The following is a 25,802-nucleotide window of genomic DNA, read 5'->3' as shown; positions in this document are numbered from 1 at the left end:
ATGTGTTAACGCTTACCCTGTGTTATTGGTCATTATTTACAAATAAACATCATATTATTAAAAAAAAAAGAATTGCAATAAACTTGCAGTTGGGACCAAAAAGTAATCTGGGAAATGTTTATTGAACTAATAAATCAAGGGAGTAGTGGTGTAATTTCCTCGTGGACAAACTTGTTTCTGCAACCAGAGAAGTTGCCCCCTGGTGGCGATTGCAGAGACCGCATGTTCATTATTATGTATTATATTCATTTTAACACAAAAAAAGTAATCAACTAGACAAAAGCCAAACAAAGTTTGAAACATCATTTTATCAAATACTGTCAACTACTAATTGTTTAATAATTAGCAATATATTAACAGCCTTTCATCTCAAATAAGGAGGCCCTTGGGCAGCTAAAATACGTAAAGAGTATTAATATCAATACCACTGGAAATACATCTGCAGGCAGAGGAACACAAAGAACGTTCTCTGGGCTTTATACACTAATTACAGCTGGTAAGCCCAGTCTTGTCTGAAAGGCCCATCTTTTACCAACAACTAATTATTCTCCAATAGTGAAAATGAGTTAAGAGCTGACCTGGCAGGAAACAAGACACATGAATGCTAATGATATTCAGAGTGTTTTTACATGGTCATGTCGTTTCATGTCTGCTCGACTCATTTATCCGTCGTGTGTTTGTGTTTGTCTCAGTGCCATCCCGGCCCCATGCTGACAGAGCTAATGTGCTGAGAGGTTTAAGCTCTCCATCTCCTCACAGACTGGAACAAGCTGGCACAGAAAACTTTCCTGGTGTTTGTTAACATGTTGCCGAGGGAAAGAGCAGTAAAAGGAGTTTTGTGTGAATTCTTTCATGTACTCGTACGTCTTCTTCTTTTGTGGTTTTATCAAAACAGCCGTTGCAGCAGAAGTCCTTTGTAATTCTCTACCAAATGGCTTTACTTCTGTTAAGTAAAATGCTGTAGTCATGAATATTATCTATAATGAGATGTGTTTCAACTTTGAGAAAAAAATAGAGAAAATTTAAAGACTTCTTTTAAGAACGTTAGTTTTTTAATGTAAATTATTTTATTGCACCTCGTTAGGTTCGCTATTCATCACCCACAAGGAAAGGTGCTGATTCTACCAGAATCCAACATTCAAAATCAGTGTGTGTGTGTGTGTGTTTACACTTTGCACTGACAGGTTTCCATTGACAGGTTTCCATTGTACTGATAGGATATCCACGGGCAGCCAGTGTGTTAATGCCATTAGTCAGTGACGTGAAGGGGGAACATTTCTGGTGCCAAATCTTGATTAGATTCTTTATGAAGACGTTTTAATTTAATCTAATTAAATAACACCGCAAAACCCAAAACGAAACACGACATGGGCAACACGCGCTGTGAACGAGTCCGCGCTGTCTTGAGCAGAGGCTCCTATCTGGGCTTCCTTTCCTCGGAGGATTGTATAATAGATCTGAGGGGTTGCAGAATGAACAAAAAAAATTAATTAACAATAAAGAGCACTTCTCCGTCCATTAAACCTTAAAATCAGTTAATCTGTCACTTTAACGCCCCACTTTAATTTCTCTTTGGTACCTTTGAATACAACAGACTGCAGCTCCTTTCATTTATTTAAAGTTTAAATGTTGTTTTTATGTTTTTTTTAAATAAAATTGCATTTTTATGGAGGACTGCTTCAAAGAAGTTTTTTTAATTTAATTTTTTATTGCTTTTTTTTTTTTAGCAGCTCTGACAGTGACGTGAAATGCTAAGAAGTTGTAACTCATTAAAACCTGGAAGTCACGATCCTTAAGTAACCCTGATTAAGTAACTCTGCAGTCGCACTCCATCCTACAGGAAGGACTAATTAGACCCCGAAAGGCTTTCAGTGCTTAATCCAATTGTTACAAAGCTCTATCGTTGTAGTAGAAACATGAATGAGGATGACGGGGCAGGTAGCGGGAGATCTCGGAGGCCTCGGCGTGTGTCCGTTTCCCTCACCGGAGAGCAGATGCCTCTGCTCTGCTCTCTCTTTTTTGGAGCCTCCGGTCTTTTTCATGTCTTGATTATCTTCCAAGGGTGACTTTGACTTTGGAGACTGTCACGCTATTTTTGAATCACACCAAAGTTTCCTTTCGTGTCCTTTGCAAGAGTGAAGGTGAGAGGATGGGAGGTATAAGCCTGGATCAGGTGGGGGAGAGGGGAGCGGGAGAAAAGAGGGAGGCAGATGATGGATTAACTCCTAGTTTCATGGGACTAGCTGGGGTGTGTGATTTTGTGATGAATGATGCTAGGTGCGATGCTCTGTAAATATTATTCTCCAGTTCACACACGGCCACCGCCGCGGCGCACATCATAGTCTCACATAGTATCACAGTCTCGCCATGTACTCGCCGCATTTTCCAACTACAGTTGAAAACTTCTGCATTTATTCCGTTTGATGAGGAAAACTGCTTTGTGCTTGAATACTGCTACCTTTCACCACCCTTCATGAATGAAATATACAGTCTGTGCTTGATGTGCGATGAGGAGAACATAAAGGTGGTGGCTCGTATGTTCGGGGAACCTTCATGCGTGGCCCATCCTTCCTTCGCCCAGACTCCTCCCCTCCGAGTTATCTCCCTCCGAGGCAGCCGAGGCTCCGAAACGGATCACATTTTAAATCATTCATGAGCACTCCCCCAGAAAAGAAAGGCATGCAGAAAGCTGAGGGACCGGAATGAGGAATGTGTCATTGCTCCCCTCATATGCGATGATTTATGACACAATGGTTGTAACTGATTTGATAATCACAGTTTATTTCCCCTCCAAAGGGAAGAAAGTTATAGTCAGCGATTTTGCCTGTTTTCCCTTTATTCCAACGTCCTTTTTTTTGTTTCACAGATGAATTTTTTTTCTTTAATCCCCGCCCTCTTCGATTGATTTCTCTTTTCTTCTTAAACCCCCTTGCCCGCGCTCGCCAACTCATCCCATAAACATCCTTTTAAATTCACAAATACAATAAAGAATACTCCCCACAATGCGCCAGCATCACGCCCTACCCAGCATCTGGTGAGAGGGGAATCTCTTGATACCGCAAGCGTGCTTTAAAGCTGAAAAGCATGCTGGGAATTGTAAGTGGGAGAACATGAGGTAGAGGGAGGGTGTCCTTGGAAAGATGGCTTGTTCTCAGTCGGCCACATTAATTAGCATCGCATTATTACAGGCGTGGCGTGCTCAAAAGCACACAGCGTCTTCGCTCCTGGAAGGCGTCTGTCATTACTAACATGTAGACAGGTACCGGTAAACAACTCGTCAACTGGCGCCTCAACGTGAGAGACAGACAATGTGTGTTTGTCTGCGAGGAACACAACGGCTCACACTGTGATCAGCCGCCGTTTGATGTCGGAGACTTTCGCTCTTACAGCAGCATCGTCCCATCATGTGCCGTGGAGTCTCAAAGTTTTTAAACCAGCAAAACAAGGCAGCAGAAAAAAAAGAGACTAGAGAATAAGGAAAATATTGAGTTGTAACAGCTATTAATGATAATTAACACCTTCCACAAAAGTCAGGCCAATACTGTTGATCACATTAAGTGATTAAGTGAGAACATCCATTCATTTTCTTAATTGCTTATTCAGTTCAGGGTCTCGAGGGGAGGATGGAGCCGGTCTCAGTTGTTACAGGCTGAAAGGAGGGGACACACATGCTGGACAGGTTGTCTATTGCAGGGTTTGGGAAAATCCATTGTATAGAAATAGACTCTTTTTTTTTTTTTTACCCGAAATGGCTCTAAACCACTACCTCCGGACCTTTCAGCTGTACTGCAGTCTGCAAATTTTCGTCTTCTCAATAATTCTCAGCACTTTTCTGACTTTTTTTGTCATCTGCTGAAGACTCATCTTTATCTGCTGATGTAGCCCAGGCAAAAACTCTATAACAAGATATTGTTCTGTCAACTGTGCTTTTCAAGGTCAAGAACTTGCTGCAACTTCCTACTATGGTAGTGAAGGAGTACAGTTTAGTAAATAGCTCAGTTTACTGACCAGTTTCTCATATATTCCTTGTAAGTTTTAATTAGCTGCTAAATACACGAAGAATAAAGAATTGACACCTTTTTTTCATTTATCACTTTATGAAAAAGCTAAATTATTAATCATAACCTCAGTTTAGTTGGCTGTGTACTTTTGTGTTTCTCAGCAAACCAGCAATCGGATATTAAGTCTCCAAAAATAAATGAGAGAATATTAACAAAGTTATTTATGCTGCATAGTGTATTAGGGTTAATTAATGCAGTCGGTACTAAAAGCGACAAATAAACACAAGCTTCTTTCAGCTACTCTCTCGATTTGGCTAAGAGTTTTACACCAAATTCTCTTCCTGACGTAACAGTACCAAGGAGTCTTCCCAGTCTCAGTTAAGGAATCTTTCACGTGCTCAGCAAATGGGTTAACCTGTACTCTACGTACCCACGGATCAATAAGTAAATAACAGCCTGAGAAGCAAGACTGGGTAAGAACAGAACTGATTTATGCTTAAAGCCAAAGCAATTAGTCATGACTAAATATATGCTTAAAGTTTAAAAGCAACATTAACAGATTAAATTTTAAAAGATTAAAGTAATAGATTAGACAGTTGTTGTAATTGACAGCTAGAAAAAAGTACAGCATTCATAAAGCACTTGATATGGTTTATTTCTAATCATATCTCTATTAATAAGAATCTTATTATAATGATTGTAGGAAGTGTATGCATTCATTTCTGCCTCTCTTCCACAGAGTCTTATAACCCGTCCCCCTCCGCTCACACCCTACCGGTCGTGGCAGATGACTGCCCTCCCTGAGCCTGGTTTTGCTAGAGGTTATTTCCTGTTAAAAGAGAGTTTTTCCTCCCCACTGTTGCCAAATTCTTGTTGACAGGGAATTGTCTGATTTTGGGGGTTTTCTCTGTATTATTGTAGCATCTTTACAATATAAAGCACCTTTAGAGACTACTATTGGGATTTGGGCCTACATAAATCAAATTGAACTGAAAGTTTTCTGGTGATTATCGCCACCTGTATATATCATTCTGTTATGTTATGTGTTTGTAAACAACCCAGTTTTTGTCATCTGGCTATGTACAGTTAGCTAGCAAAACCCTAACTCCGTCAGTAGGGTTTAGGGTGGGGTTTCTGTCAGCATTAATAATAGGAAAAAGTCACCTGTGGATCTTTCAGTGCTACTAACTCATCAAGAGTTGCAAGGTTGGTCAAAGAGGTGTTGTTGGTTAAAAGAGTCGTAACAGCAAACGTGACTCCTCCCCCAACTTTAACAAATCGTGTTTTCAGGGGTGTTCGGGTCTTATTAAGAGAACCCATGCGGGCTCCCCTGTAGTTTGTATGCTGCTCCCCATCCCTTTCAATTTTTCATACAAAGTCATCCCCACCACACAAGTTTTCCCCGCCATCCTCACATATTTCACCTGAAGTGACAAGAGGAGGACTGATCAGTGAATTCACCTGCTCCAAGTGAATCTTTGAGGTCTTTATTATGCTTATGAATAGAAAATACTGTGCCCTTCGATAAAAACGCCTTCATGTTAAACCTCCTTAAAGCAGAGTTCATTCCATTTATTGCAAAATTATGCTGAGAATTTGCCTCAAAAGAGCATCATTATGTATATAGTTTAAATATGACTGTAATTTCATTCAATTCATTTTTTTCCTCCAGTAATTCATTTATAGAGAGATTATTAAGCAGAATATAACAATTACTGAATAAGTGACACAGTTTCTGCCACTGCTTAGAGTGCTATTAAACACTGTCCTTTCTTCTTCTTCGTTTTTTAACAAGGACCCCCAAGTTTTACTCTTTGTGCTAATTGTCTTGCTAACTGCACTGGTGGGGTTTTGGAGCTCTGCTTTCCTATTTCCCCTTTCTCCTCCTCTGTTCCTCTCTCCTCATCTCCTCTGGCCTGCGGCTTGGGTAGCTCTCCTCTTGCTATGACTAATGATGTTCTTTCAGTCTCAAGGTTTTAGCAGGATAATTATATTAACCCTTGTCCTCTGGATGATCCCAGCTCAGCTCCTCTTCCCCAGGCATCCTCCCCTCCACGGTCTCACCGGAATTAGACTTTAACACATACGCACACACGCGCGCGCACAGAAACACAAATTGCGCTGTAATACAAAAACTCTTTGCACTTGTGCGTGTATGTTTGTGTCTGGTGTGTACGCACATGTTCAAGTTTTAGTGACTTTTGGGAGACTTTTTGCAAACTAGTTTGTTTTTTTGGTTTTTTTGCTTAAATGAAAGGACATGCATCTAACAAAAAGAAAGCATGTACAGTAAAGTAATTAGATGAGTGGCTAAACACGGGTAAAAGCCTGCGGGTGTAGGTTTGCAAATGTGTTTGCACAATGCTAATTTCTGAAAACAGATTTGTAAGTGCATTCATGGTTCAAGTTTCAAGTTCATACAGCGGGTATATGCCATCAGAGAGAAGAGATCCACATATGCTGAGTTTTGTGATATACACAACAGCTTAAAAAGCCTAAAAAACAACTTAAAGATCCTGCAAAGATCTATATCGCCCTTAGGGGTTTCAGGACTCTGTGGGGGACCACACAACAGGAAGAACCTTGTATATTGTCCCGGAGTTTCTGTTTCTTCATCCCTTTTTCACCCCCCCGCCTCCCCACAAACGTACACACACCCAGCTGCCTCCCTTCATCTATTAGGTCATCTTCCTTGTTTATATCTTAAATAAAGGAGGATGTATAACGACTCCTTCCCTCCAGCTCACACCCAATTTCCTCTCTCCCCAGGTGTTAGTCTTTGCTGTAGTGTTCATTAAAACACATTCAGCAGCAGTAAGGACTCTGCAGGGAGGCTGCACTCTAATATCCAGCACAGTCACACGGGGAGCTCAAGACAACCGGGGGCCGGCTGGAGCAAAAGGCTGGACTCTCTCTTTAGTGAAAGAGGGCTTAAGATGCAGTGACATGTCTGCCTCAGTACGACAGTGTCAGCCAGCCTGCATCATTCATGCTGCATCATGCATCATGAATATTACAATGCTGGCATGCAGGCTCTTAAATTACCACCTGCCAAGTGCCAAATGCCAGTAAAATATGTCTTGTGTGTACGAATTAATAAGGGTCACCCATCACAGTGGTCACTGACTTTTGAGGGTGCATCTATTCATGGGTGATAACATTCAGCATATGTTATTTATAGTGCAATAACTTTTCATCAGAATCATGTAGAGACGGCCAAACAAAGAAAACAAAACAAAAAAGAAAGTAAAAACGCCGATGTGGGGCTTTCTCATTTCTGTCTCTATACTAAACACAGAGATTAGTTAACCTGTATATAAAAGTGTGTACACACTGTTTTCTTATTATTTTTGACGCAGAATCAAAAAAATCAAAGGTTCTACTCAGCAGCTTCAAATACAAATGCTATCAATGACTCTTAATGATGTCACATATTTTAAGCTTTTTTAATGGTATCATTTTGATTTATTGTCTTAAGGGATTGATCAGTCTGCACGGCTGGTTGATGGTTCTCATCTCAGGGTGTCAGGCTTGACTGTTCGGTCACACGTCCCATGGCGCTGCACTAAAAAACACAAGGTTTTCTTTTTCATCAGTGCCGTCACACACTGGCCCAACTGGTCACGGCGGGTGTCTGCCTCTCTCTGAGCCTGGTCATTTCTGAGGTTTCTTTCTGTTAAAAGGGGTTTTTTCCTTTCCGCTGTCGCCAAGTCCTTGCTTGTTGATTGTTGAGGTTTCCTCTCTATTATTATATAAAAGGCCTTAAGGCGACCACTCTTGTGATTTGGTGTTGTAGAAATTGAACTGAACTGAATTCAATTAAGCAGTTTAAGGGCTGGCAGTGGAGTGACAACTTCATCAGCCAGGACACTGCAGTTCCTGTTAGGAGCTTTGCATTTTAAAACTTTGGTTCACTTCTGATTCTGCTTTTGCTTTCTCTTGTTCAGGTGCTTTGTAAGGTTTAGGAAAAGATTGTTGAGTTAAGACATTTCTGTCCACAACATTAACCTTACGTGACTGAAAAGAAGCTCACGTATACCAGTGCATTTAAATCTGATGTCAAGCGGATGTGTTAGAAGATAGATTTATCTCGGTGTTGCCATTGTAAGGTTTCAAGGTGTGTCATGATACCAGTGCCTATGAAAACATCTGCAAGACACTGACAGATTTGACAAAGCGGCAGTATTTGATGCCTGGTGAATGACTGATGTATTTAGGGCAGAGGCAGGCAAAACATGAAGGTGTCAAAACTGCCAGAAATTATTATGAATGTAGTAAGGAAAACCAAAAACAATTATTTTTATCTTCTTTTCCCTTCACCACACAATTTTCTTCATTCATTAACAAAAAGGGGGCCAAAGTTTAATTTAAATGAAATTTTGAAAAAAAAAAAATACGAAGGAAAAACCAGCACACCAGCATCAGCAACTTTAATTTGTTTCCTCACTTGCTCTTTACTCCATATCCTTCCCCTGGATATCTACATCCCACTTATAGAAGCTCCATGGGGACCCTGCTCCTGTTTTGGAGCTATGGATGTAGTCTATAGTCTGCTATATTAGTAGCTTTACTAACACTTTTTTTTTCTCCTAATATGCAAAATCAAAAGCTCGAAACGATTGCATACAGGCAACAAGGGGTTGCCAGGGTAACAACTAAGAGCCTGCACAGTTTATAGATGTACAGTATAATCAGTATTGCTTACATGCCCATTAAAGCAAACTGCATGTTAAAGAGGGGAACCTAACATTGGCAGCGTAAATGATTTTCTTACAGACCACAAATTTTAAGAAACCAGATCTCCTCCTGGAACCAGCTCTTAAAGAAAGTTATATATTCAGTGTTTAACTGAGTAAGAAAGTAATTTACAAATTGTGACCACATAAAGTATCAAAGGAAATAAAAAACAGCATATTAATTACCTCTGCAGAGTGAAAGGCCAGCTAAAATGGTAAACTTTGCACGGCTGGCATGAAACTCACACCTGAATTGTTCCAATGTGTAGCTCTGTCACTCCTGGCAGCCTCTGCTGTGCTCAGGAGAAAAGTCCTCTGAGGTCCCGACTGGAGAACAGGATGTGCTAAGGCTCCATTATTTAGATGTTTGATGCTGTGCATATAGTACATACTTCAGAGAGCAGGTACACCAAAGTGGAGCTGGAGTTAGACTTCTGTTCTTTACATGACCCAACCTGGCCAACTGCAGGGCTGCTCTCAGGTCCGAGCACCAGCTAGGGATGCATGCAATAGCCATTTACTGTATGCTGTGTTAATAATTTACATGCAGGCCTATTCCCAAGCAATCTCTCCCTGTCTAACTATCCCACTGTCTAGTGCATGATCACTTGTTTTTTTAAACTTAGAGCAAACTGTGCTAAAATAATGAATCACCCCACAAACGCACCAGGGAGGTCACACGTCCCAAAACACTCCATTGTAGAAACACACACAAACACACAGTGTACAAATTCACACAGGGTGTGGATTGCAAAGACAATCAAGGTTATTCCTTTGAATAATTTAAAGTGTCTTTTTGCCGGACTGTTCACTTCACTTTTTTCCCAGGGCCAAAAACATGCAGTGACCTCTCAACAGTGAACATATTTAGCAAGTGGTGCATGTGTGTGTGTGTGTGTGTGTGTGTGTGTGTGTTACAAAGAATGGTAGCCCATGAACACATAGTTCCCGAGGCCTTCCCCTTGTTCGAGTAGATGTTCTTTTTAAAAACGTTTCTACGAAAAAAATACAAGAACAAAACAAAAAGTTCAAACTGAAAAAATGGAAGGCAGGGAAGGAAGGATTGATTCCGAAAATATATCTAAGCATCTGTGATTTTTTTGCTGTCAACAGTTTACATTAGATAATGACCGATAAAGTGCTTGGGAGGAATAATTTGTTTAAAAAGATGTCATCAGCTCTGCTATTAATGTGAAAGAGTGGGAGGGACTGAGAGAAAACATGTGAAAGAACTGCTGTGGTTGTGAAAAGAGGCAAACTGTAATTCCTGCTCACCATCCAATAGCAGGGGTGGTCAGTTATAGATTACCTGTTTAGTCTGGAGCGAGAGTGGGAGTACACGTGAGTGGATGGATAGCTGAGAGGGAGGGAAAAAAAAGATGAGGTGTGGTAGAGAGGAGAGGGAACGTTTGAAGAAGATCGTGCTGCTACGGAAGGTTGCACTCGAGGAAAATCGATCCTCTCCCTTCAGAGAAAGAAATTTATGAAGCTGGAACATAAACGCAGTCATGTCCAATTAGCTGCTCTGAATTTACAAGCCGAGGCAGGGGAGGAAGTGGGAGGGGACGTGGTGATAAAGACTTCAGCAGAAGCCAATAAGGCGTGCTGTTGATCAATGATCTACGCTTCATGGAACTCCCACTCCATGCTCGGTTGCTTCCTCGTATGCTTGGGATGCACTGTGCCGTAGGACTTTCCTGCAGGCTGTCATCGTCTAGCCGGGGGAAGGATGTATACGACGTGTACGCAAATAAGTTTTTCCACAAAGTCATTGGTATTTAGAGCTAAACACAGCTGAATACAATCAAGAAAACAACCAACAGGAAGTAACAGTAGAGACAAGATACAAGGGACAGAAGTCTTGAAAATATAACAGGAAGTGAATACCTGAACCACTGAGTAACTTAAAGGAAACAAACTGTAACAGAAAACAAGTGATAATACTTAATAAATAAATAAATGATATAAAGCACACCTAGCACAAGAAAGCCATGAAGATGTAAAAATGTAAAAATATATTCACATAAAATACGCTGATATCATTTTTTTACAGTTAGCTGTTTTTGAAAAAAAGTCTAATCTACTAGTATTGATCAGGTTGCAAACAGTGTGTGCTGATTAAAAAGAACAGGTCTGCCCGTATCTGCCCATGTGAATGCAAACAGATTAGAAAAAGCACGTTTTTATGGATGTGATCATGATCAGAACTGTTTTAGAGAACTATGAAAAATCTGTGCTGTGCCCCAAATTTACATTTGATAAGGTTTTGGCATAAAACGTTTAATTAGTCAGTTAAATTTTGAAGGTACATCTATTAACTCTCCCTAAAAAAAATAATATTTCAACGATTTCATTCTTTGTTTGTTTTGTTTTTTTAAGTTGCTGAAGATGCCCTTCACTCTTCCGTTTTTATATTCAATCCAATCGGTCCTCCAAACTATTTGTGATCTAACAAAAAAATATATATTCAGAACATGTTTTGAACTCTGATTCAAGGGGCACAGGAAAAACAATTTGTAGACTCAAACCCATCAAATATGCATCATTCTGCACAGAGAAGGTCAAAAATTTAGACACAATTGACAAAATCTAAATTACAAAAAAGTTTCTGGACCAAACTACGAGCTCAAAACCACAGAAACTGAATCGAATCTGTAAAAATCTGGTATTGTACACAAACTGCTGGACTATTGCATTCGTTATGATTATAGTGAACTTCTCTGCCGCTTTTATCAGCCCTGTCACAGAAACTGTGTTTATGTAATATCAGGATTACACTTTTTAATCAACATAATGAGGAAATCTGGCGAGCTGCAAACTAAATCTATCAGTTCACTGAAAATGTGTTTCATTTGTTGGATGCCAAAATATCCAACACTGCAATACAAACACAGTTTGAACAGTAGCATAAGTGTACCACGTAGTATAATTACACTGTTTTATGGGCACAGCACGTAAAACACTTGTTTGAGGTTCCTGAAATATGCTTTTCCTTCTACAATTTAGCTAGAACCACAATCATAATACAAATGTAATTTATTATAATAGTTAATACATATATCCATCTACCTCATTCCAGTGTGGTATATAAATAAACAGATTCATAAAGCAGTCAGTTTTGTCATTATACTAATATGATTCAGGTCTCTCTGGATGTTAAGGCTTTCTGTCTCTGGCAAACAGGCCCTGACACACAATGCCTATTAGCTTCACTCTCTACTATCACTACAGCAGGTTGTTTAGCCAGTTGTGAGTTTTCCGGTTTCCAGAGAGGGAATAGTTGCGAGTGTCGAGTGGGCCTTCTCAGTGACGGTTGATCGAACACAGAGTGGAGGAGGAGGGAGTCCTCCTGCTGGGTCAGAGCCGCATCAATGCGGTCTGTCATCACAGGTTAGAGCACGTCAATGCAGACCCTCCCTCTACTCCTCCTCCAACTCTCACCACTGTAGTCAGAGAGGCAGGCAGACTGTCAGGGCTTTGACACAACTGCCCTACTCCCTGCTGTACTGACTGCTCAGCCCCCCACATGGTCTAAATCCCCTCTATTTTCTCCTCAACCCACTCCTCTCAAACACATGTCCGCAACCCAATTTAGTCAATGCACTCTTCGGTGAACACTGATGCAGCTGGCTAAAAGGGGAACATACGTAAACTGACAGAAGGGGAAAGAGATGGAGGATAAAATGGGAAAACAGAGATCAAGAGCCAAAGGAAAGAGTGGAGGAGATGGAATTTTTTTTGTTTTGGGGGGGTGGGGGGTAGCAACACATACAGTGGGAGGAGAGTGCAAAACAGAAAATAGGAGAGAGGGAGTGATAGCGGTGTCCCTAGAGAGGAATAGAGGAATATGCTTCAACTACAGTAAAGAGACAGATAAAGCCCCATTAACTGCTGCTTCCAGCTGCTTTCTCAGGCTCTGCCACCACATGACTCCCCCTTGATGTTTGTTTATCTTTCGTCTTATTTATTCCCCTAATTGCTGCGTCTCTGCTGTCTAAAACAGGCAGTCTTCATATCATTAAATACAGTTGGCCGACATGACTTCAGACAGACACGCTGCAGGGAGAATGGACAAAGACAAAGTCAGACAGGGCTGGACACAGATGCACATAGAGAGATATAATAATTATATGGCCTATAATAACCACCAATCTACGATATGCCTGAACCTGAAAATACCCTGCTCAAAAAAATTAAAGGCAAATCAGATCTCAATGGGAAAAGAAACACGTTGGATATCGACACCGATATGGACTGGGTAATGTGTTAGGAACCAAAGGATGCCACGTCGTTTGATGGAAATGAAAATTAGCAACCCACTGAGGCGGCAGGCTAGTCCATTTTACCGAAATGTTATAGTTTGTACAGCCCCCTCGTGCTCGTACGCATGTCTGACAATGTCAGGGCATGGTCCTAATGAGAAGACTGTTGGTCTTCTCCAGACCCTGCCAATACTCGTATTCCACCCAGCTCCACGGTGCTGAGGACATCCCTCAGGCAACATCATGACGTCTGCCTTTGATTGTTTGGTCAGAGACATTCCCTGCTGGTCATTTTGTAGCTCTGGCAGTGCTCATTCTGTTTATCCTTACACAAAAGCGCAGATAGTGGTCTTGCTGATGGGTTAATGACCTTCTACGGTCCTGTCCAGCTCTCCTAGAGAAAGTGTCTCTTGAAATCTCCTCCATTCTCTATGCTGGGAGACACCGCTGGCAATGGCACACATGCCATCCCGGAGGTGTTGGACAACATGTGCAACCTCTGTAGGGTCCAGGTATTGCCTCATGCTAGTGTAGGTTAAAGGAGTGTATGTAGATAGCTCCCATGATATCACATTAGCTGATATTTAATAACCCCAATTCTACAAAATAAGTTTAAATCCAACTAAATAGCTTTTCATTTCCTGTTTTCATGACCAGGATGTAGTTAGGTTGGGTTATTTGGAACTTTGGAGATATATTTATAAAAGGGATAGTCTGGACAAATAAGTGGACACATATGAATCAAAAGTTTAAACTCTGCTGTAATTATTTTATACTGTATAGCTTACTGTATATAAATTGGATGAGTTTGTCACTAACAATTCAAACTGTAAAGCACCAATTTGCAGGAATCAAAGCACGCTAATTTGGAAAGCTAGTGCATCATGCATTTCAGGTGGTGCAGAAGAAGTCACAGCTAGTTCATCAAGCATTTTCTTAACTAAAACAGTGTCACACAGCCCATGGTTTGTTGGGCAATACATTTTCTGCTCACGGTGTGTTAACATCCTGCATCGGTCAGTGAACTTCACTTAACATAACTCCAATTTTGTTTATATCCTGTGTTTCTCACCAACAACAAGAGAAGTCTAAAAAAAAGTCTGTGTTTGTTCATGTTCATTAGTAAGCAGTCGTCTACTTTCTGCTTTAGCTGGCACACTGCTGCCTAAACTGGTGCATTATCGCCTCATGTAGGTCAGCAGAGTTGTGTAAAATTATTGGCAGAAATATGCATTATGTCACTCGTGTCCATGCATGTGTGTGAGAAAAAAACAAACATGCAAGGGATCACATAGGCATCAAAGAAACCGAGACCACCTTTAAGGCAAAATATCCTTAGACCTGAAATCATGGAAGCTAATTAAATGTATGATTTCTTGTATAGACCGGAATTCATTTGCATTCTTTATTTTTCCCCTGTTCCTAGACACTCTTATCCCCCTGCTTTCTCTTGCCCTTCCCACTCTCCTCCTCCGCTCACCTTCTCTAATTTCATCTCCCCTCTCTCTCCCACTCCAAGCAAATAGACTGTTGTGATGGATCCAGCTGTCCCATCTTAACTTCCTTCAGCTCAGAGCTGATTCTCCCACTTTGATGACTTTGCAGCGAAGGCAGACATCTTGCACATTAACATATGATTGTGCCCATGTATTATTTGTGTGCGGGGGGACTGGAGACAGGGATCGGGAAAAATCCCAGTGCAAGCTGTCATCCGAAAGAGAGACAGAGAGAGCTACAGGAACACTGCACTTGAAAAGTCAAGAGTGTCAACATCATTCATGCGGAAAGAGTGCAAGGCTAGATGTACTCCGAGTCTTCCTGGGTTGTCCTGTGTGGAAGGAGTCAGGAAAGCAGGTCAAGGAGATGAAGCGTCTGAGAAAAAGTTTCAGCCTGCGAGACTCTGAGGCTTCCTGACTGCGAGTTAATTAACAGAAATTTGTTAAGATGAGAAAGCAAGTGATATTTCACAACTCGAAACACAGACCCACACAAACACACACACAGGTTTTAGGATTTGTGCTGTCCAGCTAAGTGACAGAAAGAAGGCCATTTCTGATGGTATGAGGCCCGTGAGCCTGAAACTGCACAGCAGCATACCTAGAAACCGCTCGCTCTTCCTCAGCATTGTGTTTAATCTCCAGCTTCTAGGTTTTGGACTCAGCCCCGCTTACATTTTCAAGATGAGACAGATGAGATTTATCACTGAAGATACAGGAGATGAGAAGTAGTGATATGTTCGGCGCTGTCAGTCACTCAGCGGCGGCATTAGTCACCGCGCCTCAGCTTCTCTGATCTGTTGTCTGTCATCGACGCTCGCAGACAAATGCATCACACGAAGCAGAAACACACACACACAAACGCGCACGCACACACTCGTCTGATTTGAAACACGTTCGCTCTCGCGCACACACCGTTCTCTCCATGAAAAAGAGATGTTCAATTTCCGTCTTTGCTAAGTGGACAGCTCGTGTCCTTCAGGAAGCAGGCAGTAAACAAGGCCTTGTTGGTGGATGGATTCTCTGTGGCACATCCTGTCAGCTCCTCCAGTGATCGGAGAGAAACTGAGGTAATCTGCGCGACTCTGTGTGAGACTCATGGTGCAGATCAACTGTCTCGATTTCTTTCCGTTTTAAGTTTTAGTCATCATAATTCTGTCCCTGTCATATTTTGAAAGTTACCCACCCACCCCAAAAAAAAAAAAAAAAATTGGATGCGAAAGGAAGATTGAAGTAGTCATCTCGTCAGAATACAGAGGCCATTCTTTGAATATTTGATGCAGACGGATAGGTGTTCACTCCAGTGGAACAAACTAGATTGGAGTCCAGTCGCTCATCTGGAAAAGGCTGTAATTTAAAGTCGTAGCTGCCGAGTGTCCTTAAGATCCTCATTTCCTTTTTTTGGCAGAACTTCAGCCTCTGGATCAGCCCACCTGGGCCCTGTCCTCTGCTGAGGTCAATTGCCCAGAGGTGCACACACACACACAACCACAGACGCACCTACGTTCAGATGCTTGAATTTCACCGGCACTAATTGCAAACAATAATTTGCTCAGAAATGACGGTCTCAGAAAGCAAGTGGATAAATAGATTATCAACAGTTGTGGCACCTTCAGTGTACTCTGATTTATTTTTTCTTTAAAGTCCAGACTTTGGTGGGGAGGGGTTTTAAGAGGGGAAAAACAACATTAACATATACTTTGACTCACAAATAAATAAGCTGATAAAATTACACTATGCAAATCTCATAGTACCATATCACTCGAATAGAGTACGCCACTCTCGGACTGCGGGCTTGCTTGTGGTTCGTAGAGCCTTTAGCTGTGTTTTATGGAACCAGCTCCCAGTTTGACTTCGGCTGTATCAGATGGCTGCTCTTCCCTGAGTCTGAGGTTTCTTCCTGTTAAAGGGAGTTTTTCCTTCCCACTGTCACAAAGTGCTTGCTCATAGGGAGTTGTCTTATCGTTGGGTTTTTCTTTCTAGTATTGTAAACAAATGTTGTTGCAAATAAGTAAACTGAATTCAGTCATTGTTTTTGATTTTAATTAATTTTATGATTAAACTAATCAGCTGATTCCACTGTTACTATAGTTATATATTAATATTTGCAGTAATAATTTGTGTAATGATAGTAGCATAGTAATATCTTTACAATATGTTTCTAAGGATATTAAAAATATGGTAACATACTTTTGATTAAACACTTTCATGAGTGCATTATTTAAATTAAAAGGGGGTACTATATGTTAATTTTACAAACGTCATTGGCTACTAACAGTCTAATACAGAGGGCCTAATATGAATGATGTCATGAAGTGAAGATCCACACACTCCAAATAACTTCTAAATAACATTAAAATTGTAAATAATGTTCAAAATCCCAATGAAAATATTAGTAACAATACAATAAATCCACATAGATGCTATTCTAACATTCAGTCTACCCTAGGTCTCACCAGTAGTTTGATATGCACCAGTGATCCATGTCAGACTACTGGCTACAGACTACTGATGCATATCAGATTACTATCAGTGATGCATCACTCTGTACTGGAATTCATTTAAATAGCAGTACAGTCCCACTGCTTTTTTTTTTCTTTGTTTGTTTGTTCGTTTTTTAAATTGCCTGGCAGTGGTTTTGTGCAGGTATCAGGTGTGGTGTATGGGGGTCCTTAACAGAGCAAACTGAGGTGATCTGTATTTTATCTAGGTGTGCTCTAACACTATAGAAATCATTGGTAATTAATACTGAAATACCTTCAGGCATTATGTTCCGTAAAGGGCTCCCTTGTTTCAAGACAATACAGTAAAAAATGTTATGTTTGTTGTTGTGATTTGTGTGTTTGCTACTTGTAAAGTTCTGTAAAAGTTCTGATGACTGAGGGCTGCTAAACGCTACCAGCTTCTATTTGATTTCATGTTACTATTATGGTAAAGGACCTTTACCCAGTCACTACTATTTTGTTTTGTTATCATTTTCATATTATTTTCTTCTGTCTGTTTTAGTGCTTATCCTGTTAGTGTGATTGAGACGTTTGATACTTTTATACTGAGAGTAATCACAAAATTTTAAAAAGGGATTTGTTAATTTTATCCAGCTATTACACTGATGTGCTGGCAGATTATCCCATTGTTACCAACATATTAAAAATACTACTACGATCACTGTTCATTTATATGTTTAAATCTGAAAAAAATGTAAAAACAAAAACAAAAAAACCCCCATCATATCAGTCAGTTACTTCTCTATTTCATATACTATTATACTACTGGCTATTACCATCATATTAATCCTGAGATGTCCTGTAAAGTGGTAGTATTAATAAATATTGTACAATAAGTGTGACAAAAGGCTAATAAAATTTCCAGGAGTACAGATCAACCTTTTTAAGTTCCCCCACAAGCCAAATATATTTAGTTTAATATCATGTGATTAAAAGAAAAATCTCACACATGATTTCTTGCACCCAAAAAATTTGAAATAATGTGATGAGTAGATTATCAAAATAGCTGCTGATTTATTTTCTATCATCTGACAAACTGGTGAATTAAGTGTTTTTGACTCAGTTGGGACTTTTGTTACTCGGCAAGGTTTTTTTAAGCAGTTTAATTCATTGCTGTCACTTTAGACAGTCAGTGTGAGTACAGCTGCCAGTAAAATACAAAAAAACAGAATCAGATGGACTGGCAACTGTACAAACTTTACCAGCAAACATCAAAATAGAAATGGGCGCTGAAGTTCTGCCAGTACCCTCTGAGAAAGCACTGAATACATTTGAGAGCAAAAACAGAGTTAACGTAATAAACCTATCACAGTGACAAGTCTCAAGGGCATCGCGATTTTTTAACTATGATTCTGTTCGTCTCGTTTGCTTGGTACAAGTGCGCCAGCGAGGCCACGCTTAGTTGACTCTTTGTGACACGCATGCTGTAATTTAGAGTATTCGCTAAACAATTAAACACAAGAACATGAAGTGTGCGGCGTGTCTGTGCACAGGGAACTCAGCGGTCTACAGCTGCACTTTGGTGAACATTAAAAATGTTCCTTTAATACAGAGTATGATTAACACTGCGACTGTAACCTGGGTGTGATTACAGCTTATTCCCGCAGCTTTGTACACAGTCAGCTCTCACACATCGCATGAACATTTTGTCTTACGGGTGTCCGTTCTATTTCTGTTTAAGGTGTAAGTGTAACCTCCACGCCTCCCAGTGCCTGCCAGATGAGGATGGCGGGAACCTCCAGTGCCAGTGTGAACACAACACCACAGGCCAGGACTGCCAGCGCTGCAAGAAGGGCTTCAAAGCCAAGTCCTGGAAAGCAGGTTCCTACCTGCCGGCACCCAACGGAACCCCCAACACGTGTAAGAAATAACATCACTGACTCTTTTTAATAACACCTATCAGCCTTCTTTATTATAATAGAGCTGCACAACTCTAAGACTACTTTTTGCGGAAGTGATGGATCATGACACATTTTGTCTTACAATGAATATAAACTGAGCAATCTGAACCGTGGCCTCCATCGTTGCCGACTTATGAAAGAGGTTTTCTATCACTCTGGCGTCCTGCATGAAAGCAGGCTGGAAAAGAAAGGAAAGGCTGAAGGGTGAAGAGGCTGAGTTGTCGTCACCTCTGTGCAGAGAGCACATCAGAGCCGTGTCATGACGTGGGAGTGTGTGGGGAGGAAATCCTCTCAGAGTATAGCCAGCTACAGTAGCTAGATATGATAAAATAATAATCTAGGGCAGCCCCTCCCTAGTTTTTCTCCTTCCAAACAGACACTGAGACACTTAGGAGCACGAGAGACGCACACAGAAACCCACAACTGCACACCTGTACTTGTGCACTCACACACACACAAGCACACTGCAGAGAATGCCTCTATTGTTAGCCTTTTGTTTTAAATCTGCCTGACATTTCCGACCCAGTTCTAATGGTACCGACGCAACTCCCGAGCCCATCGCCCATTTTTTCCTTTTTTTTTTTAAACTCCTGAATCCCATTAGTGGAATTTTAAAAATTCAAATGTTTGCAGCTCGCTCCGTCGAAATGCTACACAAAACGGCCACGGCTCACGAAAGAGCCTCTACAGATTGCATTATGCATGCTCGGGCTAGGCTAACTGTTAGTACAGTCTCGGGAAAAAAATATGCAAGAGAGGCAAAAGTTTTGATGCGGGTGTAGCAAAGTGGTAGCGCTCTCTTAAAGCATCCATATATGATGAGCGCCCGTGAATGTGGGGATTAGAGAGAGAGCAGCGAGATAAAATTAGGAAGAATGGAGGAGGCGGCGCAGGTTCAGTAATTACTTCAGGACTTTGAGAGGTAGTCCAAAACAAGCCTTTATTTTTGCAGAGCAGCTCTTTAGCTCTCTCTGCCACCTGAGTCTGATGAATGAGGCAGAGTCAAGTCTTTAGGCAAACTGAATGCATAAATAAACAAGCTCTCATCTCATATCCTCTTCCCTTTTCTTATTCTCTTTCAGGTACAATTGCTGGTTCCCCCTCTGGTTCTAGTAAGTAATAATGCAAAGCGAAGCAGAAGAAGTGCTCTTCCACTCTGCTTCTCTCCCTGTCTCGTCCCCGTCCCCTTTTTGTTGCAATTTTTTAACCCCACACCTCGCCATCTGGATCTCCTAAACCCCACCCTGCTCTCTCTCTTTGTGATGTTCAGCTGGCTCTCGACTCAGTCATTCCTCTCTCCCCCCCCCTCTGCATCTCCTCTCCTCACTTGCTGCAGCTCGGGCCCCGCGTGCTTCATTATTAATAGGCCTCTCTGTCGCCCATGTCCTTTCATCCCAACACATCACACTAACCTGCACAGGAGGATTTCTTCCACAGTTCTGCTGTTTTTTTTATTTAGACTAAAGACAGTTCTGTTGATGGATTGAAGAAAAGGGCGATGAGAGAGGGCTGAGTGAGAGAACGGCGGGTGGATGGAGCAGAAAAGGGAGCTGAGCGAGGGAGAGAGAGAACGAAAAGGGAGAGAAGGATGTGGGCATATGTTAGTGTGTTGTAATGCAGTGTGATTCCGGGTGAGGAGCGTGGGGAGGCAGGAATAAAAGGGAATTTGATTAGGGATTCTCTCTGTGGAGAGACTCGCAGCCTCCGAGCTGTTAGACAGAAACGATCGGCAAAGTGGCAACATCAACCCTGACAGCACTGGGCTTTTCTCCACATGGCCCAACAGTAAAGGCTGATGCATGGATAGACTGAGCAATTGGACTGCACTGCAGAAGCCTTCTTTTTTAAATGGTCTCCTCTGACAGTTAGACACAACTGTGTGGTTATTTAGAGAATGAAAAGAAAAAATCGGTGTTATTTATCAAAGAAAATAATGATTCTAGCTAATGGGATGATTACGGGTTTTAGCCTACCCACGCATTTAGCTTCTGTTTATTAATGGAGATCTGTACTTGTTGTTGCCAAATAGCCACAACAGGAACTTCATCTAGGACGTTTACCACTCCCAAAGCTGATGACGGGACAGAGGTGAAAGCTGGAGTTGAAGCTAAGGGTGAAACTGAAGGTGAGGGTGGGCCCGAGGGCGACGTGGAAACAACCACAACCATCTCTGAAGCTGAACGGTCCCCCGCTGTTACCCACAAACCACTTGGAGGCCTTCAGGAAGGTGCGACAAAGTAGATTAGGAATAGGTAGACTGAAAGTAGATGGTTTATACTTTTTCTGTATGTCCTCAATATGATGCAAAAGCAGTTCTGATGAGCAACGTGCCTCTGTGGTGTTAATGCTCGGCCTGTCTCTGATGGTAATGTTAGAAGCTGGTTGTCTTATCTTGAGAGCAAGGTCATCAAGGTCATTCAGAGTTTATTCATTCAGATTGAATGATTTTTGAGCAGTCCGGGATGGATGTGAACATTTCGGTCAGCCGCCTCGATATACCGTACGGTAAAGTGGCCTGTAAAGCGCGGCTTGCTTTCATACTAAATTAAATCCTGCTATTTTGGTAAGCAGCAGACCTCTCATGTTGTACCAGAAAAGCACTTAGAAAGTGGGAGGAGCTGTGATAGGTTTTTTTTGGTCTTAAGGAAATCCATTAAGAGCATGTTTTGGACAGCGCAGCAGTTTTGTTGTTTGGCTGACGACAGGAACTCAAAGAACCCACTCATTTGCTTTGATTTAGGTGAGCCTGACAGGAGCTTTAACATTACATAAACAGGACTACAACCCTCAGAGAGCCTTTTAAAGTCCTGTTTGAAGGACACAAACTTTACAGAATATCTCACGTAGACTTTTACATTTTCTCATAATGCTAAAATTTAAGCAATACAATGCATTCCCAGTGGGGCCTCAACCTACAGCTTCTTTTATTCTTTTTATTATCAGAGACTTCATTCTTTTTCTTTCATTAATCAAACAAAACCCAAAATACTGAATTAACGATGGCAGAAATGTAAAAAAAATCTACAGTTGTTTTGCAATTCAATTCAATTCAATTTTATTTATATAGCGCCAAATCACAACAAAAGTCGCCTCAAGGCACTTTATATTGTACAGTAGATAGCACAATAATAAATACAATTAAAAATAATTACTACACTGAAAAAAAACACTGAACTGAGGGAATGAACCAGTGTTGTCAGTGTGTTGTTTTAGGGACTTTGTTTGTAGCAGCCTGTTGCAAGAACATAAAACATGATGTAATACACGGTGGAGGCTGTGTCATGATTTGGGGCTGCAGTGAAGTCAGAGGTGTTGAAGATCTTGTCAATAATGGTGGAATTATGAATGCAAAATACTATCAGCTTGTGATCCACCATGCAAAACAATCCTGAAAAAGTTCCTAATATCAAAAACTGAGGAGTGCCTCGAGGTTTAATACATAAAAGTTGTTTCTGCTTAACTTCTATCTGTACACACCAGATATAAATCTACAATATGCAGCAATATTAAAAAATATACAACATTGCTCTGGTACACCAACGTGAAAGATCATCCTATTGTAGAATTGTATTCTTGCCTATTTTTAATCTCAGCTTTAAAGAAATGTATTTGGCTTGAATCTGACCCCGATGTGAGCAAACCTTTTTTTCTGTGTGTGTGTGTGTGTGTGTGTGTGGGTGTGTGTGTGTGTGTGTGTGTGTGTAAGTGCGTGTGAATATGTGTTTGTGAGCAGGTGTGTTTAGATTTATGGCGAGCATATGGTGCAGTTCAGTAAAACCCATAAATCATCTTCATCCCCTCCTTCACCTCCCAGGGATCTCAGGTCTTTGGTTCCATTCTCACAGAGTGTCCGCCACTACTGTTTGTACATGCACACACACACACACACACACACACACACACACACACACACACAGGTTTTATCATATCATGTAACTGAAGGTCCTGACTTTAATATCTAGATCACATAACACTAGTCTTGAATAATACAGCACAAACTGTTATTTCATTTATCTTATTTAAGTGTTTCTTAAGAACCTTTTTAAAACCTCCAGGTTAGAAGTAACAATACATACTTTAACTTTTTCCCACTTATAATGTTTGATTTTTTTATATCCACATAAAAAGGCGGTTATATAAACAATATTTTCAATACTATTACCATTTCCAGGAATATAAAAATGAAAATCCAGGCTTAGTTATTCATTGATTTTGATGTAAAATCAAACAATGATAAGTTGTATTTTTAATGTGTTCTGTGCTTCCCGAGCAGATGTACCTTTTAAAAAACATCACAGCAGCTTATGCTTGGACAGGATGTCATAGTAGTCGCAGCCTTTGTCGTGCCTCTGCCCCAGTTAAGTCAGTGAGCATGCTCAGATAAGGATTAGCGATGCATTGGCAAGAGGCTCTGATCCACTGAGCCCGTTGCCTATTGGTCAGCTAGACAGATGGGTGTTTGGTGAGTGGGGAGGGCTGGTCGGAGAAACCAAAATCCCCAAACCCTGTCGTACATCTACCTATCCAGACGCATGACCCCTCGTGACCCATGACTTCATCGTTTATCCAAAACCAGATCCTCTGGGCTGAAAAAGAGCCATACAAGCATAACAAGTCACATGCTGAAAACGCACATGCAGATGACCATGTGCGCGCACACACACACACACACACACACTGATGATGCATTACTCTCCTGAATTACTTTTTTGAAAAGATTGAACTTGGCCTCGGTCTCGGAGAGATTGGATCATGTCTGGAAAATCATGTGACATATTAATAACATCCATGCGCTCTGCCACCGTCAGGTGTTCTGACAAAATGTTAACCGCCTATGAATCCCAATGTATTCATTAGTGTGACTCTAAATCAATGTTTAACACTCCAGTAATAAATGATGAGAATGCTAAGACTGACAGGTGGCATTAAAAATTATTGTTATACTTTTCTCCCGGGCTACATTAATTGAAGTGACAAATGATCTCATTACATGCAAATGCATAAAAATGCCAGTGCGCGCCAGCAGACACTACATGCTCGCTTCAGCACGTGCGCTGAGGCGAGGTGTGTGCATGGATGAGTGTGTCATGGGACAGTTAGTGAGTCCATTTGCGCAGACAGACAGGCACATATTAAGGGATTTAAAAATGAATCAGCTTAGACTGCCAATGCATTATGTGTGAGAGTGGTGGCACTGTTGCATGGCTGGAAATGATACAAAGACTTCTTTTTTTATTTTTAACCCTTTTTCTGTATATACAGAGTCTATTACATTCCACAGCTCTGTTTCTGGGGTTGGAAAATCACATTTCAGCTCTCTAAACCCCCATTATTTCGATACAAGTGAAGGTAGGCGCTATAGTGTGAGACCCACTTAATGTAGTTTAGTTTCGATTGCAGTAGTGTGATATTAGGATTGATAGCTATGTGAGTGTGATGGTTAAAATGCCTTCCTTTACATCTGATTCAGAGTTTGCAAAACCCTCATACTCGAAATCCACTGCTAGCCCGAGTTTAAAACCTACCAGATTCCTCTTCTCCATTCCTTTCCTGGTTCTGCTTTCAAACTTCTGTGGAGCTGGACAGCCTACTGTCCTTCCAGAAATAGATTTGTTACATTGTTGCACCAATGTAGAATGAGTTTAATGATGTACTTTTCACCAAGCATCTTACAAAGAAGCTTTGATCTTGTGCTCATCATACAGGAAGTTTAAAGTATCTGACTGTTCTGGATCTGTCAGGGGAATAATCCACATAATTTCCTGTATTTACATGTATTACATTCTACAAACACACAATAAGCCCAGAGACAGACTGGCGACCTGTCCAGGGGTGTATCCGCCTCTTGTCCCGTGGCAGCTGGGATAGGCTCCAATCCCCACCCCCCCACATGAACCTGAACTGGATAAGCGGAGAAAATGAATGGATGGATGGATGGCTCAATGGAAACATACACAATATATGTCTTAATTAAATTATTATAAATAAATCAACTGCAAAATAAATATATTAACGATGCAATAAACTGAAGTGTAGAGGAACCGCGCAGCTAGTATTACAACTCAGTTATTCTCTCTCATTAACTGCTTATTGATGATTCACTTAAGTGGAAAATAGCATGACGATCAGCCCGGACATCTCCGCGGTTTCCATGCAGTTTCGTATAATTAGATTATGTGGCAGTCTGGTGCACCTCTGTGCAGCTGTGTTACATTTATAGTGATCCAGCAACTGATTTGTAGCTGTTTTGAAGGTGAGAGATAAGCGTTGCCATTATTTGTCATTGTTTTCGTCTGACGACAAAGCTGAGTGTGTGCAAACACATATGGACACATCCATGTAAGTGCAAAGAAAACGGCGTAATACACTTTGACAAACACTGTGTGATTTCATTTTACAACCGCATTAACAATAGTCACACCTTTGAGCAGTCACAGCGTTTTCCAGAAAGGACACAATTTCCAGCACCGAAAGGGTTTGTGGAACAGCTTTTTGAGTTTAGCCTGTCTCAGCAGTGTGAAATCGCACTTTCATTGCGGGTTCTCACTTCCGTTTGTGTGTGAACGTGCGCATACTTTTGTGTGTGAGTGTGTGTGCGCGTATATGTGCTCATTTGAAGGGAAAAAAAGGGGGGGAGCGCTAGGCTTTCTTTGGATAAACAATCTGAGGCAGCATCTCTTATGCTAATGCCGTAGCCTGCACATTCCTCATTGCATTTACATTCTCCGTCCTCATGCAACTGATGCAACAGACAGCAGAGCTCCACCAGCAGAAACCCGAGTTACAGAGAGCTCAGCCCCGCTAACACACAATGTGTTACCCACCAGCGCTGCGCCTAAGCCTCTACTGATACCCACGGGAGAATCTGACACACTTCATATTACAACAAAGGTTCACCCTCC

General features: G+C 41.1%; 1 protein-coding gene across 10 annotated transcripts in view; it reads left to right on the top strand.

Annotated features, from left to right (window-relative positions):
* Nucleotides 1-25,802, top strand: part of ntng2b (netrin g2b) — a 72,311-nt gene that overhangs the window by 21,824 nt on the left and 24,685 nt on the right. For 3 of the 10 annotated variants that reach the window (XM_025908965.1, XM_025908966.1, XM_025908964.1), the window contains exon 1: nucleotides 20,045-21,127. In XM_025908965.1, coding sequence (XP_025764750.1) covers nucleotides 20,899-21,127 — 229 coding nt within the window. In that variant the 5' untranslated portion in view covers nucleotides 20,045-20,898. The other 7 variants (XM_025908967.1, XM_025908969.1, XM_025908968.1 and 4 more) reach the window with 4 other exon arrangements.

The sequence above is a fragment of the Oreochromis niloticus genome, linkage group LG7, assembly GCF_001858045.2.
Source record: "Oreochromis niloticus isolate F11D_XX linkage group LG7, O_niloticus_UMD_NMBU, whole genome shotgun sequence".
Taxonomy (NCBI): Eukaryota; Metazoa; Chordata; class Actinopteri; order Cichliformes; family Cichlidae; genus Oreochromis; species Oreochromis niloticus.
This window is presented reverse-complemented; position numbering and strand designations above follow the sequence as displayed.